At 49.2% G+C, this 16373-nt stretch overlaps 1 protein-coding gene across 1 annotated transcript in view; it reads left to right on the top strand.

Annotated features, from left to right (window-relative positions):
* Window positions 1-303: 303 nt before the first annotated feature.
* Window positions 304-16373, top strand: part of CFAP65 (cilia and flagella associated protein 65) — a gene marked incomplete at both ends in the record, with an annotated part of 32331 nt that continues 16261 nt past the window's right edge. Inside the window, 17 exons of the mRNA XM_080932907.1 lie at window positions 304-432; window positions 1491-1675; window positions 4146-4248; window positions 5033-5199; window positions 5314-5513; window positions 5768-5913; window positions 6365-6587; window positions 6949-7214; window positions 8061-8261; window positions 8462-8836; window positions 10415-10552; window positions 11787-12032; window positions 12839-13063; window positions 14052-14210; window positions 14416-14566; window positions 14893-15021; window positions 15977-16202. Coding sequence (XP_080789033.1) covers window positions 304-432; window positions 1491-1675; window positions 4146-4248; window positions 5033-5199; window positions 5314-5513; window positions 5768-5913; window positions 6365-6587; window positions 6949-7214; window positions 8061-8261; window positions 8462-8836; window positions 10415-10552; window positions 11787-12032; window positions 12839-13063; window positions 14052-14210; window positions 14416-14566; window positions 14893-15021; window positions 15977-16202 — 3269 coding nt within the window. The remainder of the gene's footprint in view (window positions 433-1490; window positions 1676-4145; window positions 4249-5032; window positions 5200-5313; window positions 5514-5767; window positions 5914-6364; window positions 6588-6948; window positions 7215-8060; window positions 8262-8461; window positions 8837-10414; window positions 10553-11786; window positions 12033-12838; window positions 13064-14051; window positions 14211-14415; window positions 14567-14892; window positions 15022-15976; window positions 16203-16373) is intronic.

Genomic DNA, 16373 nt, shown 5'->3' with positions numbered 1-16373 from the left:
AAAGCAGACTAAAATCCCAGATAATGTCACATGAAGCCATGGAAAAAAAGGGCTGCATGAGTCTTATTCCATTTGGCTCCTGGAGTGGCGCTTTAGGCCAATGAGCAAAGCTCTGGGCCTTGCGTTCAGCCTCGGTCGCACATGGTGCCACCTCATAGCAATAGCACATGTCAAACTAAAGAGCAAACCTTTCCTCCATTTCAAGGCGAGCCTCCTCCACCAGCTCTTCCTCACTCCCTCCTCTGCTCCTCTCTCAGCCCCAGACTCATAGACAGATCTGTTGGGAATTTCTGGCTTGACTAGATGCTCACCCAGACAAACCAAGACCACATCATGAGGACGAGGGAAAGCGGAGACTGTACTGTGAACACCATGAATGAAGATTCGTGCCTGAGTGCCAGCACCCTGGGAAGCAGCAGTGTCACTACCCAGGTGAGGGTACAGCTGGGGAAGTGGACCATGCGTGACAAGGCCACGTAGAGGCATGGTAACAGTGCAATAAGGTGAAAGTCTGGGAGACTGGCCTCCCATATACACTCTGCCACTCACTCCCTTAGATGGAGTCCTGGGCAGACTTGAGTGCATGGGGTGCTGGGAACTCATTTATAGTGCTGTAAAGGTAACTTTTATTCGCCTAATGTGATTGTTATCTCAGAGGCTTACTGCCTCCACGTGCTAACCTAGGCCCAGTCCTGGAAGCTTCTAGCTTTCATACAATCTTACCTAAGCCTACAGTGTTTTCAGCCTCTGAGACTTACTGCCGAATAAGCTCACCCTTTCTCGTTCTTTCTGAGCTCTGGCTGGTTCAACTCAGCTGCTCTGACTCAAACTCCTCTCCACACTGACTGGTTCAAACTGGAGTCTTTCAGCTTCTCCTGAATTGCTCTGCTTGACCTCAAACTAACTCTGGCAATATGTTCTAATCTTCTGGTTCCTTCCCATTCTCTGCTCATTTTGTCTTCATCTGTACCTATCTTGTTTTCTCTCTGCAATCTGTATAGCTGTCCTGATAAAACTGCCCCCACCTTCTGCAATGTCCCTCAAGTGGCTTCTCTTTCCTCTCTCTTCTCGTGAAAGTTGGGTATATCCTAGTCTGTCAAATCTTTCTCTGATTTGTCGCTTTGTCTGCTACTGAATTAGACACCACTTTAAACATAAGTGCTTCCTTTTATAAATTTTACCTTCATGGTTAGGGATTGAAGATGTGTACTAAGGGGGTACATGTCTGTGTTCCAGCCAGAGGGATGAAAGGTATGTACTAAGGTTGAGCCACACCACAACTAGAAACAGGTTTGTCAGGTAACAACAAAATCTTGGGTTTCACAGTGGGATCAAATATTCTGCTACACTATGTCCAAAGGGTGAGGGACTTCATCCCTTAAATGCTAAACCCAGGATGGAACTGGGCGGTCATTGTCTGTTTCCTGAGTCTTAGCATCCAACACCTGCTGATTGGCCTCTCTTCTTCTCCTTTTATGTCACCCGAACAGCTTGTAAATCCCCTGGCCAGGAAAATATGCATCATGAGGAAGCAAAATGATGCAAAGAAGAGGGTGATCTGGGGCATCGAGGTCCCTGAGGAGCTGCACTGGAAAGGCTGGGAGCTAGGAAAGGAGACCACAAGGACCCTGGTTCTGAAAAATCTCTCCTTGAAAACCCAGAAGATAAAGTACAGGTACCAGACTGAGGGACCAGGGACCCAGCACCTGAGCCCCCAAGCTCCCAAAGTGGGTTCCTCTTAAAAAGAAAACAAAACAACCTTTAAAAGGTCACCAAGTCAGAAGAACATTCAAAACCCATGCACTGTGAAGAATCCTAGAAATACCGACTAACTGGAGCCCACATTGGGAGACCGCCTCACTAGCAGAGAACAAGTATCCTGCCTCCTGTTCTAATGACTCTCTAGCTTTTCCCAAATGAATTTGCCATGTGTGTTGGCATCTTTAAACAGTACAGTACAATTGACCCTAGGAACTTTAAAGGAAAGACTATGATTTGCTTTTTGTAAACTTTTCTTTTTAAACGCAATTTATCTCTCTGTGTACACCTCCAGCACTCCTATGTTTCTAAAGAGTCTTTCAAAATGTTCTTTTATCTATATGTAATTGCTTTTTGTGAATGGTTTGGTGATATATTTCCTCAGCTGAATGTACAGTTTTCTCACCACCATTGGTTGGCGCTGGTGCGCTCTGGTTGATGGTCTTTCCTGAGATACTGATGCCGAACTGTGTACATCTCTAGCTGGAATATGGTCTGTGCTCCTCACTGACCAGTGTCATTCTGGGGTTAATTGCTAGAATTTTCAGTAAACTTGCTATCTGGTCGTGGGAGTCCTCCATCCATCTTTTCAAGATTATGTGTCCTGCTTATCCCTTTGAACTTTCATAAAATCTTAAAGTCAGCTCAATACACATATACCCAACGTTTGGCATACAACATTTGGGATTTGGCTAAACATATGCAAGAACTTGGGAAATTACACATTACAGTACCCAGTCCTCCTACATCTGGCTCTCAGCTGCTAGCATTATAGGCATGTGCCACTGTGCCCGGCTCTATGTGATGTGCTTTAAAGTTGTTTTCATCATTTGTTGGTTGATAGTTTTTTTGAAGGTTGTTGGTTTTTTTTTTTGTTAGTTTTGAGATAGGATCTTACAACATAGGTCAGCCTGGCAAAGAACTCACTTTATAGACCAGGCTGGCCTTGAATTTGTGGCAAACCTCAGACTCCTAGGTGATGGAATGAAAAATATAAACCACCTTGACTGGCTAGGTTTTCTAATATTTTCAAAGCTTTTAAAGACTTTTATTTATCTGCATGTGTGTGTGTGCCTGCATGTGTGTACATGCATGTGTATTGGGTGACCTTGAGGCCAGAAAGAGGGGAGGAGCTGGATTTCCTAGAGCTAAAGTGACAGGCAGCTGTGAGCTACCATGTAGGTGCTGGGAAGTGGCCTCAACCAGTGAGTCATCTCTCCAGCCCCTAACATTTTTTAATTGGTGTCATTTGTTTTGCCTTTTCCCTATTTTGTCCATGTGGTATATTATATCAGCTGACTTTCCGAATTAAACTAACCATGAATATCTGGATAATTCCAACACTGTTATTTTCTTCTTCTTCCTCCTCCTTCCTCCTAGTATTTGTTTCTGAGTAAGTTTAGTCTAGTTTTGTTCTGCCTCTGTTAGGTTCTGGTAATAATATATGGCTGTTTCAAAGACTACATTAGGGAGTGTCTCTGTATCATCCTGAAGAGTTTAAAACCGGAATGTCTTTCCTCTAGTGCTAGGCAGTATTTGCTATGATCCATCTGCCCTAGTGTGTTCTTTATTGGAACATTCTTGCCTACCTTTTCCATTTCTTCAACAGTTTCGGGTGGCGTGACCATAAAGCCAATTGACTAATTCTTGGGTTGTTTTTTCACGTTGCATTTTCTGTAAATGTGTTTGTTCCACTCACACTTACCAGGCCATTGGTGCAGTCATTGCCAACCCATGTTCTTTCTAACACCCCCAAACTCTGCTGCTCCCCTGCTCCCCTGCTGGGACCCTCGTAAGTCAGAACAGTGTGTCCTAGCTCTCTCCATGACCATCATCTTCAGCACAGACACAAATCTTGTTTGGATAACTGTAGGAGTAGAGGAGTAGGGAGCGAGCTATGGTGGCACAGGCTTGGGGGATCAGGAGGCGTTCAAGGTTTTACTCAACAAGTCAGCCTGTGCTATCTAAGACCCTGTCTCCAAGCAAATAAAGATGAACTGTGTATATGAATATGTGTACATGTGTATAAATGCATGTGTGCATGGTGGGAAGGACCTGAGTATATAGCCTGTTTGGTAGACTGCCTAGCATGTACAAAGCCTGGATTTGATCTCCAATACTGTATAAACTGAACATGATGGAACAAGCCAGCACTAGGGAGGTAGATACAGATTAGAAGAAGGCAGAGGTCACATTTAGCTACATATCAAATTCAAGGCCAGCCTGGGATACATGAGTCCTTGTCCCAAAAAACAAAGTTGCAGGGAGGAGGAAGACAACAGTCCCCTTACACTGTGGCCCCTCAATGAGTTACTTCAATCTTCCAGCTTCCTCTGGTGGCTCTGAGCCCGGCTCAGACGTGCTCACCACCTGGCTCTTCTCTGCAGGCCTCCCAAGACCAAGTTCTTCTTCACTATCATTCCACAGCCCATCTTCCTGAGCCCAGGCATAACGCTCACACTCCCCATTGTCTTCCGACCTCTAGAAGCGGTAAGGCCTTCCGAACAAGCAGCTCAGTGTGGGGAAGGGCAAGAGAGCAGAGACCTCAGGATAGGAGGAATGTCTGAACAGCAGGGATGTCCACACACACCTGTACATCCTACATTTGGAAAGCAGGAGCAGGAACATCTCTCTGAGTTTAAGGCCATCCTGGTCTACATAATAAGTTCAAGCCAGTCAAGGCTACAAAGTGAGATCCTACCTTAGAAAAGTAATCAACAAACCAACAAAAATAAATAAAAGTTTAAAAAGTCTACAGCTTAGGAAGACCCCAAAAGGGGCTCAGACTTTGATCTTGTTCAATAAAGGGGTGTTTCCCATTGGGCATGGGGTCAGAAAGGCTGAAATTATCACCACAAAGCTGTTGGCTCCTTAGGCTCTTACTCCCTGCAAGGTTCCTCAGAATGTCTTTTGGTAAAGCTTTTGTCTTTGAGGTTCAGTATATTGAGTTATAGCCTCACTATGTTGCTTAGGTTATCCTGGAAACTCTAGGCTCAAGGGATCCTCCTGCCTCAGGTTCTTGAACAGATTACAAGGATATGCCATTGATCTGGCTCCCCATAATTCCTTGTTTCCCACAAAAGTGGCTTTTTTTTTCCTCAGAGACCAAGACAATATGAGCATTCAGGAAATTCTGACATGGCAGGCTACAGGTCTCCTGCCGGGAAATTGTTGGAGGGGTGGCTGGCTCAGCAGGAGTAAGGTGTCTGATCCCTGGCTCTTACCTGAGCACTATTCACTGGTATTACTTCTTCCTCTACCTCCTATCCTGCAGAAAGAATACACAGACCAGTTGTGGTTTGAAAAAGAAGAGGGGGTGTTCTGCGTGACCCTGAAGGCCACTTTGCCTTGCTACAAGCTAGTCTGCCCACCATCTCTGCAACTGCCCATGTGTGCCATTGGGGACACAGTGGAAACTTGGTTCTGTCTGAACAATGTGGGGTGAGAAGGCCCTGAAGTCGAGATAGAAACCCCCCCTGGGAGAATTGTAGTGAGCAGGGGAGACAGCCTCTTGCCCACAGAACCCCAAGACCTGACCTACCCCCTCACTCTTAGGGACCTGCCCACCTTCTTCACCTGGGAAGTCCCAACCCCATTCCAGATACTTCCCACTACGGGGTTACTGGAGCCAGGCCTGGGTTGTAAGATCAAAGTGACCTTTGAGCCCCTCATAGCTGTCATCCATGAAGTCGAGGCATTGTGCTGGTATGGAAAGGGAAACAAGCAGAAGAACAGCATCCACATACAGGCTGCAGGTAAACCTGCCTTCCCACCAGAGACCCTCCTCAGCCCTCCCTGAGTGTGGCCCCACAGGTCCCCCCTGCCTCTTGCCCTTCCACCTGACCTAGGTTGTATCTTTTATTAAATCACAGACCAACCCTTCTCCGGGGCAAGGGCAGGGGTGGGGGACAGGGGGACATACGACACATGCCTTGTAGAGACTGTTCAGATGGGGTTATAGAGGCCCTGATAGGTTCTCCTTGAGACATACCCCCCTTCTCTGCCCCAGCTAAATGTGCACAGCTGCTAGTGAGCATAAAGCACAAGCAGCTTGAGGACCAGGATCAGGAAGGCTTCCAGAAGGTGTTACACTTTGGCCATGTCTCCGTGGGCTTCGTCGCAGAGCGGCAAATCAGGCTGTATAACCCATCTGCGGTGTGCATGCACTGGGAAGGGATCTGCAAGTGGGAATGGGCAAGGCTCAGGGACCCCCAAACCTGGATATACTTATATACAAGCCCCTTCCTCCCCACCCTCAATCCCAAAGCCTTGTACATTCCTGTCTCTTGATACATGTGTCAACAGCTGTTTCTCCTCTCAGCTTAGGCTGGGTTCATGTGTCCTGTAGCCCACTGAGCATCCTGTCATCAGGGCTAAGGCTGGTTCTTATGCTTCCTTTGGGGAGGTAAAAGATGTTCCCCCACTCTGAGCAGACTTGAGATGGGACACGAGCATGGTCCCTTTCTCCTAGTGTTGCTTGTCACTCGAATAGGCCAGCCTAAATACCACTTGTCCCTCATCCCTCATGTGGCTTCCTCCGTATGATGCACAGACTGCCCAAATCTTTGACTAGAACTTTTCCTTCCCCCAACCCCTGGCTCTACAGGTTAACGCCCCCTTCAAGATTGAAATGACGGAAGACATGCTGACCAAAGACCAAAGCTTCTCATGTCCAACAAGCCAAGGCGTTGTGCCCCCAGGGGAGAAGAAATGCCTGTCACTGTTTTTTCACCCAAAGACCTTGGACAGCAGAGCCATAGACTACTTCTCTATCGTGCCTTCTGGCTGTGCCACCCAAACTCTGCTCCAGGTTGTTGGTTTCTGTAGAGGTAATGGCCATCCCAGGGTGTTGTGCTCCCCAGACCATGAGCATCTCACTAGAGAGTCATTCCTTTTGAGCTCTTTGTCTGCTCCAGAAAGACCCTTGCTTCCTGGTCCCTGGGCCTGAGTGTCTGCTGTCCCCTGGTGGCCATTGTGGGGGAAGCATGGTGGCTACATGGTGATCCCATCTTTCCATACAGTAATGGTGGAGCTCAGTTTTACAGGGGTCCTGGGCCTTATCCAGCCTGGCCGCCTGGCTCTAGGGAGCACTCCAAGCAATGGGACTTCATAGGAGATCTCTTTTGAGGCTGGCACCCCAGCTCACCCAAAGGGCAAGGTCCTCTCACAGGGACCCATCTCCTCCCCTAGGTCCTGATGTAATACTTCAGCATCACTGTGTCAACTTCAACTGGGTGGAGCTTGGGGAGCAGTCGGAACAGACTCTGTGGATTGAGAACCAGTCAGACTGCCCAGCTCACTTCCAGTTCGACATTGACTGCCAGGAGAGCGTCTTCAGCATCAGGCCTGCCTTTGGAACCTTGGCAGGCAAGACCCGTATGACTCTGCACTGTGCCTACCAGCCCACTCACCCTATCATCTGTTTCCGGAGGGTGGCCTGTCTCATCCATCACCAGGTAAGTGATGGAGAAGGGACCAAGACATGGGAAGGAGACCCTGAGACTCAGAGATGAAGGCCAAGGCTTGGGGGGGGGCAGTCTCCTCTTTGCAGAACATCTAAGGGAACTTACTGGGTCATCTCCCCATTTAGAACCTCTGCCATGGCTTTAGGGGCGGAGCCTGGCCAGGGTGCACAAAAGCTCACTGGTCCAGGTGAGTGTGCCAGTTTCTCCTCGACAGCCCACGGGCTGTAGGCTTGGCTGCCTCTGATGTCACTACTGCCAGTCAGTGAGTTGGGGAGGGGAAGCATGTGCAGGAGGGGAGATCTCTGAAGCTAGAACCCAAACCCAGACCCTGTGGGCATGCAATGTTCGGTACTCGGACACAGAAACAAAATTGAAGCTGAGATGCAGCCTAGGAATCTATCCCAACCAGCTGAGCTCTGGGCTTAACCCCTCTCCCTGGGGAAGAGGTTCTTTGCCTGGTTCTCACAAGGGCAGCATAAGTACTTGGAGCAAAGGAACAGAACAGATGTGGTTTTCTGCCATTCCACCCATGGGTGGGGCTAAATGCTGGGTCTAAGAGGCTCTTGGTTGTCACTGGTCGGCAGGAGAATTCCCAGAAATCATGGGCAGTAGGAGAAGGGCAGGCAATAGCTGAGCATCCTGCCTCCAGGTCTGGGCTGCTCTCCCCTTGACTTGCCCCCGGATAATACTATCTCCTCAACTAGCAGGCAGCTCTGAAGATATTCCCCTGACCACCGCTCTTCAGCCTCTGCTCCCCGACTCTCCTCTGTCCAAGCCCCACTTTCCCTTGCCTCACCACCTACCCTGGGTTCTGTCTTGCATGGACAAATGTCACAGGACCCACTATTTCTGGACATGATTGGGACCTGCCATTCCGAGAGCACCAAGCCAGCCATCCTGAGGCCTCAGCACCTCACCTGGTATCGAACACACCTGGCTCGGGGCCTGACCCTCTACCCTCCTGACATCCTGGCTGCCATGCTAAAGGAGAAAAAGCTGGAACGGGATGAGGATGGGGCTCTCATGTTGCCCATTGAGGTATGTGAGGTGCCAGACATTCCAGCCCCATACAGAGGCAGGTTGTTCTCTCCAGGATCCCTAGCAAGTCATGGAGTAGGCCTGGGCCTACACTACTCACTGTAGCTGGGGATGACCTGAATGGAGCATTTGAAGTCTTGGAAAAGAGGGAACGAAAGAAAATCAGCAGCAAGAAGAATGACGTTTGAACCCTGTCCCAGTCTCTCCCTATGCAGGATCTGGAGGACTTGCCAGCCCTAAAGTACCCCAATATCCCCCCTATGACGGAGTACTTTTTTGACGGCACCATGGACCTGGCCATCTTTGCCCCAGCTGTCAGTCTAGAGCCTATTGATGTGAACTTTGGTGCTTGTCCTGGGCCTGAGGCCCCCAACCCTGTTCCTTTGTGCCTGAGGAACTATACCAAGGGCAAGATCACCGTGGTCTGGACTCGCAGACCTGACTGCCCTTTCTGGGTGACCCCAGCCACTAGTGACGTGCCCCCTCTCAAGTCCACAGCCCTGCGCCTGCATTTCCAGCCAGCCTCCCCCAACTGCCTATACGCTGTGGAGCTAGAAGCCTTTGCCGTTTATAAGGTGTGTGCATACAGACCAAAACGACTGTGGAAACTAAGTCTCTCCCTGGAACCTGAACAGCAGAGTCTTGTCTCTCTCCATGGGCTTCCATTTTCCCCTGCTTGGCAGGACAGTGCCCTCTTCTTCTGATTTTATTCTCCTAGGCTCTGGTCTCACTTGGCCCTTCTGTGTCTCACTTCTGTGTGGTCTCCCTCCCTCCCCTTCCCTCAGGGAAGAACTCAACCACGATCAAGCACTTTGGAAAACCTTAGTGCCTAGGGAGGAACTCTCTGGGGGTGTCAGGTAGGGGTCTCTGGCTACTTGTCCTTAAAGAAGGTACCCAAAGCAAAAACATTGTTTTTATTTTTGTAGCTTTTAGGTTTTTTTTTTTTTTTTTTTTTAAATCTTCTGTATTTTGTTTAGAGGTTTTTTGTGTCTTGTTTGGTTGTTTGTTTTTCAAGATAGGGTTTTTCTCACTATTCAGAGAGAGCTGGTCTCAACTTCTTGCAATCTTTCTGCTTCTGCCTCTCAATTCTGAGATTACAGATGCAAACTTACAACTTGCTCAAAGCAGGGTTGTGGGTTTTTTGTTTTTGTTTGTTTGTTTAGTTTTTATAGAGAAGATCTTGTCTAGTGTAGGTTAGTCTTGAATTTGCTGCATAGCCAAGGACTTGAACTTCTGTTCTTTATGCCTTCATCTCCTGAGAACTGAAATTGCAGAGATGCACTACCACACTCAGCTAATGTGGTGCTGGGGGCCAAGCCCAGGGCTTGATGCCTGCTGGGCAAGAACTCCACCAACTTCACTATACCCTTGGAGTCCTCCCTCCCTCCCTCTCTCTCTCTCTCCTCTCTCCCCACCTCTCAAGACAGCGTCTCACTGTGTAGCCTTGGACAGCCTGGAAATCCCAATGTAGACCAAGGTATACATATGCTACTCTGCCCACCCAGACAAAGTACAATCTTTGACTGTTCCATTCTCATATATTAGCAGGGCTTTGGGAGACAGGTAAGAATATGATGCTAACTTCTGCTGGCCAGTTCTGAGCACACCAGATTATAGGCTCTAGAGCTGTGCTGATCCACAAGGCAGGCACCAGCCAGTCATACGTGACCAGTGAACACCTGAAATAAAGTGATCCGAGTAGAGAAGATGTACTGTGAGTATAAAAAATACCCAGATTCCAAAGGCTGAATATGAAAATAACTCTTTAATAGCCTTTATAATGATTGCATGCTGAAGTGATTGGAGTTTGGAACTACTGAGTTAAATAAAATATATTATTGAAATTTCACTTCTTAAAGAATGTGGCAACTGAAACATTTAAAATTGCATTTTCAGCCAGAATCTGTGCCTCGTGTTATATGTCCATTGGCCAGCACCATTCTGGGCTCATTCCTATAAACAAACCCACTTCAGCTTCCCACCCCACTGTCCTCCCTACAGAGGCTCCAGTGGCAATGGGAGGTTATACATGGCTGTCCTAGGCAGTGTCCCTCAAACCCTCCTTTCTTGTGCCCAATATAGGATGCCTACAGCACAGGGCTAGGGAGGGACCCGACCCTGGACTCAGTTTCCCTGTGGTCTGGCCTCGGCAGGTCCTTCAGTGCTGCAGCAATATTGAAGAAGACTGCACAGTGGTCCCGTCCTGGTGTCTGAAGATTCGGGCTCAAGGTCACAGCTATCACCCTGCCTTAGAGCACCACATACCCCAATATTCCCTGGATGCACCCAAGGTGAGCATGGCCCCAAGAATAGCCAGAGCAAGATGAGGGAGGGATCCCCACCCACACTTCTTTGTTTCTCTTTCCAATTGCCTCAGTAAGGGATCCCCATGTCCTTCCTGGCCATCCTAGGGATCTAGGGCAGCAAGTAGCTTGATTTTGGATTATGCGTGTCCTGGCACAAGAACTGTCTAGAGACTGGGCACCTTCCCCTATCCACCTGGGACCTATACTCTCCAACTCCTTCATCTGTCCTGATCACTGAGCGCCTGCTGGCTCCCAAGCCCTAGACTAAACCCTGGAGATGAACTAGCCCAAAACATGAGTCCTGCCAGTCTTCTGGGGGTCAGACCTCCCAGGCCTCTTCCCTAGGTCCTTAAAAGACTTGTCTGTCCTAGGAGGTAGTACATGGCCTGGGGCTAAGTCTCCAGAATCCAATTCTGCTTTTTCTTCCCAGACTCTGCCTCTATGGTCAATTTTTCACTAGCCCTTTTCTGATTGTGAAGGCATCACTTTGAGACAATAGCTTGAGACAATCCCATCCCCTGTGCCATGTGCACTTCTGCTCTCTCACCCTATGTCTGTGCTGCCTTGATACCCATCCAAGGTCACCTCTTTCTAAAATAAAGCTCCCCTGATGCTCTGGATGTCTGCGCTGATGACCTTGGCAGCTCCCCGCAGTGTGATCTGATGCCTGTCTGCAGTGTAGTGGCAGGCTGTGTATCTTCTGACTCACATAAGCTTGCTGGTACGACTGGGTGGGAATTTGGGCTATAGGCCTTGTGTTGTATAGCCTGTTTAGTTTTTAGCCTAGTTCTGGTCGTATCCACAATGGCCAAGAAGTGTTTAGGAGCTGGGACTATTGGGGCTACCCCCACTCTGACATCTGAGTGAGAATCATCTAGAATGAGTGAATGACCCCAGACTTCTGAATCAGGATGGCAGATTCTCTAAAAGACACTGTTAAAAATCAACTCTACTTGTAACCTCAAGGAACAGGCCTTCAGAGGCCTGAATTTCCCTGGGACCTGGGACCACCACATCCCTATGTCTAGAGGTCTTTAGGGACAGAAGTATTCTTTGGTGGTAGGCTGTGACCTCCCTTAATTTTCAGGAACTCTTTGCTGGCTTGGCTATATGCAGAGATCTTGGCTCTCTTTGGAGACAGCATTATCCAAACCTAGGTGGCCCCAAACGTGTATCTAGGGATGGAGATCTGAGATCTCTTATTCTCCCCAACTCCCAGACGTTCCCAGCAGTGTCTTCTGGAAAGCCCTCCTACAGAAGTCTGCTTTTGGTCAACAAAGGCTCCATGCTGTTGACCTTCAGTCTGGTCCCCAATAGCAGCTCGGACATCACCCTGAGGCCCTCCTCTGGTCTCATCGCTCCCGGAGCCCACCAGATCTTCCTTATCAGCACGTACCCCAAGGGCACCTCATGGAAACAGCACAGTTTTTACCTGAAATTCAACTTTTATCCCCAGTATCTCAAGGTAGGAGACAGGGATAGGAGAAGTGGGTCTTTACTGGGTCTTTAGGCCACGACCTGGCATTTGTTTTTCCAAAACCACATTTTTAGGGTCCCTGCCAACATACATGGTGGGATAGGGGTGGGAGACATTTCTTTAATATGGAGGAATAGGAGGGAGGGAGCTCTGGGCTCCATCCCTGGTAACTCAGCTGCTTCTCAGTGAGCTATCTGCTGCATGGAGTTTGGGGCTAGGAAAAAGCTGCAAAGACCCCAGACTCATACCTGAAGGGAGCAGATGGGTGTTTGCAGCCAGCTCAGGGGCAGGAATTGATGGTTAGACTCATATCTGCCCCATGAAAAACTGGTACGTTCTTTCTTGGTCCCTGAGGGTTCAATGTTTGTTTGTTCTTTGAAGACTATGCCTACCAGGTGGTGGTGGCACTCGGCAGAAGACAGGGGCAGATGATCTCTCTGAGTTCAAGGCCAGCCTGGTCGGTCTATGAAGGGAGTGCCAGGGCTACACAGGAAAGCTCTTGTCTTGATAAAACCAAACCAAAACGACAAAAACCACAATATATCACTGTATAGCCCAGGCTGGTGTTGGACTCAAGGCAATCCTCCTGCTTCAGCCACTCTAGTTCTGGGGTTTCCACCACACCTAGATCTGGGTTCTTTTTAATCTGCTTTTGAGAGAAGCTGCTATGTCCAAGCTGGAAGACAGCTTTGGATGTCTCCTCTCAAGTATGAAAATCTGCGCAGATGCTCCCTAAAAATGGAGGGAGAGCCAAGAGGTCATGGCATTGCCCTTCCTTCCTTCCTCTGGCTCAGGAAGTGAGCATGCAGAGCAGGGAGGAGCCATTGGAGCTGAAGTTGGATACCTGCAAAAGCATCTTCTTCAAGCCTACCTGGGTGGGCTGTTCCTCCACCAGCAACTTTACCTTTCACAACCCCTCGCGGCTGCCCCTGGAGTTCGAGTGGAGAATCTCCCAGCAGCACCAAAAGATGTTGGCTGTCCATCCCTCCAGGGGTATTATCCACCCTAACGAGAACCTTGTGAGTGCTTGGGCCTGTTACCAAGGGTAGATAAGAGGGTACCTGTCACCTTTACCTGTCTTACCAGTCCTGTGGCCTATAATGTACACTTGCCTAAGCAATCTGTAGTCACCTCCCCTAGCCTGTGGGTGGATTTTAGTAACACCCTTCTCACCCGAATCTTACAGGAAATTGAGACTTGTGGGGGAAGAATATTAAAGGTTCAAGACTAGGGATGCAGAGTTGGGACGGAATGCAGCATCAGTGATGCCAGGGTTCGGGGCATATCTCAGTTTCAGTACACATGATACCCAAGCAACAAGATTCCTGGCAGGTCATCTGATCAGCTGGGTATGGGTCAAATGGTGACTCTCTCAGGAAGGGGCGAGAAAGGAAACACCCAGAGGTTCCAGGTCAATGCAAAAGGGGGACCCACACTGTCACTAAAATAACAGACTTTGTCCCTATTTTGAGGTAGGTCAGACTCAGAGTAGTAACTACTAATACATGGTACCCATAAATACCCAGGGATGAAAAATGGGAGCCTAGGAGATCACACACATGTAGAAGCCCACTTGAGTTCTGGGCCCAGCCTCTGGACACCAGGTTTCTGACCCTGGTCCAGATATTCCACTTCTCGGAGGCTCCAGTTTCCATCAAAATAAGTCTGGAAAATACCACCATGTCCTTGTCATGGAGATGTAGGGTGGAGGGGCTTCTGGAGATGAGATTACATGATGTATGCAGGGCTGGAGTGATGTCCCTGAGTTCAAATCCCAGAAACCACATGGTGGCTCACAACCATCTGCACTGGGATCCTGACCTTTTCTGGTGTGTCTGAGGACAGCTACAGTGCGCAGTATACATGATGTGTGTAAAGTGGCATAAACAAGTGTGTATAAACAGGCAGATGGAAAAGTGGTGTAAGCATTTGTAACAAGACCTCCCCAGCCAGGAGGGGGTGTCCTGGACACATGCATGCAAGAATGAACGATCTCTGTGACCCCAGACACTGACATGGATCTTCAGCCCTTTGGAGGAGACCAAGTACCTGTTCCGAGTGGGGATATGGGTTTGGGAAGCCAGAAAGCCACAAAAGACCAAGCCCCAACCCACCGTGCATTACAGGATTCGGCTGGTGGGCATGGGCATTACTGGATGCCTTTCTGTGAGTAGAAGCCCTGTTGGGGGAGGAGCCAGGACCCAGGTGGGAGGGAAAGTCACAGGGGCCCACCCCTAAGAAAGCAGGTGACAAGGTAGAAGATAAGATTCGGATTCTTGCACACAACCACAGATGTACTTTTCCTTGGGGGGGGATGGTCTGAAGACTAGGGTTGGGGGCACCCCCAGAAGCTAGCTGGCTGTGATCTCAGGCAATGCCAAAGGAGTTGGACTTTGGGAACGTACTGGTGAACAGCCAGGAGGTCAAGTCTCTGGTACTCCTGAATGACGGCAACTGCACCCTGTATTACCGCCTGGTCCTGGAGCAGCACTGGCCCAAGGGCCCCAACAATGACCCCTGTGGTACTGAGACCTGGGCCGGGTCTGGGGCCAGGGAGGGGTGTGTACATGTGTCTGTATGCCTCTGTGTGCTTAAGATAGATGGCCCGTACATGGTATGGGTCAGACAAGATGGCTGAAAATCTAGCATTTCCACCTTTTAACTGTGGCAAATGCCTGTGACATCAAGATGCATGGCTCTTTCTGCCCCAGCCTGTTCTGCCATCAGGGAGTGCTGTGGTGACCCAGGGGAGGGTTTGCCTGAGGAGGAACATGAGCAGCCAGGATACCTCTGTTCAGATACCACTGGTGACCCCTGCACCCCCATCTCCCCTCCCCCACACCTCCAGCTCTAGAATTTGACCACTCGGAAGGGACCATGCCACCTCATTCCCAAGATACCATCTATCTGACTGCCTGTCCTAAAATCCGTTCTAAGTATTCCTGGACCATTAGCTACTGTCTTCTGCCCCAAAGAGGTACCTGGGCACTCAGTAGAGATTCGAAGCCAGGAAGGGGGGAAGGGAAGAGGTGACTTGTGAGAGAGAGCTAGAGGCATGCTAACTTCTAGACAAACTGGCACAGAGAGTGAGAGCCAGGCGGACTGCGCCTTCAGGATCTGATGTGTGTAACTGTGTCTGTCCACGTTATGTGTACATGAGATTTAGCGAATGTGCTGCCTTCTGTCAGAATCACAGGCAGATCCTCAGTGAAGCCTCAGCTCTCTCCTCTAAGAGATGGAGTTGCTACTTTCCCCCTTGCCAGGGTTGGGATTGAATCTGGACTCTCCCACACTTACTGGCTGTGTGCTACTAGCTAACTGTTTCACCTAAATATGCCTCAGCTTCTCCGTCAATAAAAGGGAGATGGTCACAGACTCTAGGCCACACACACACACACACACACACACACACACACACAACACACACACACTGGATAGCTTATGTGCCACCATACTGATGGTCATTGAAAACAAGACACTAAGTGAAAGACTCCAATCAGAAAAAGCAGAGCAACCAACATTCAGAAAATATAAAATACACAGGTGGAGAATAGATTAGTGATTGCTGGGTGTGGGGGATGGGTAGTTGGTACTGAGGTTTTTGTGGGAGGACAGTGGAAACGTTGTATAAATTAGTTGTGGTGCTTGCATGTGTCTGTGAATATATCAGGCCTATTGAGTTTGTGTGTGTGTGTTACAGAGTAGTTTTTATAGTCTGTGAATTATGCTGAATTGCAAAGAGTTTGGTAATAGTGGTGTAAGTTAGATGCCAGGGTCTGTGTTAAAACAGAACAGTGCCCAGCACATGGAAAGCCTTAGGCAGGAGCTGGCTGCCATTGAACATATGCTCAACATAGCAGCTCAGCCACTGTTTCTGAGCAGGGTTCTGCCCCTAGCCCCAAGGGAGCTGAGCCCTCTGCTCTCCCCAACAGCTGATTCCCCAGATAGCACAAACAGCAAACTGCAGGAGCTGTGCAGTGTCTCCTTGGCAGCTGTGTACCCTTTACTCTCCATCCTGGATATCTGCCCCATGGGCAGTGCTGAGGGCATCACCCGCAAGCACCTCTGGCACCTCTTCTCCTTGGACTCACTCAATAGCTATTTGGCACGTGACCCGACTGTCAAGGAGCTCACCTACAAGGTGCCCACCCGGCACAGGTAAGCTAGGTTTGGGGGCAGGGCAAGAAACCCCGGATCCTCACAAACCACCCACCAACACCCCATCACCAGGGCATTCCCAAGAAGCTGAGTCTGAGGCGGTAGGGGGTGGGGAAAATCCTTAGGGGGAGACAAGGATTGACTTTAGGGCTAAGATGTTATCCCACTCAC

The sequence above is a fragment of the Micromys minutus genome (genome assembly GCF_963924665.1).
Source record: "Micromys minutus genome assembly, chromosome: 19".
NCBI lineage: Eukaryota > Metazoa > Chordata > Mammalia > Rodentia > Muridae > Micromys > Micromys minutus.
Note: the sequence above shows the minus strand (reverse complement) of the source record. Positions and strands in the feature narration are given on the sequence as shown.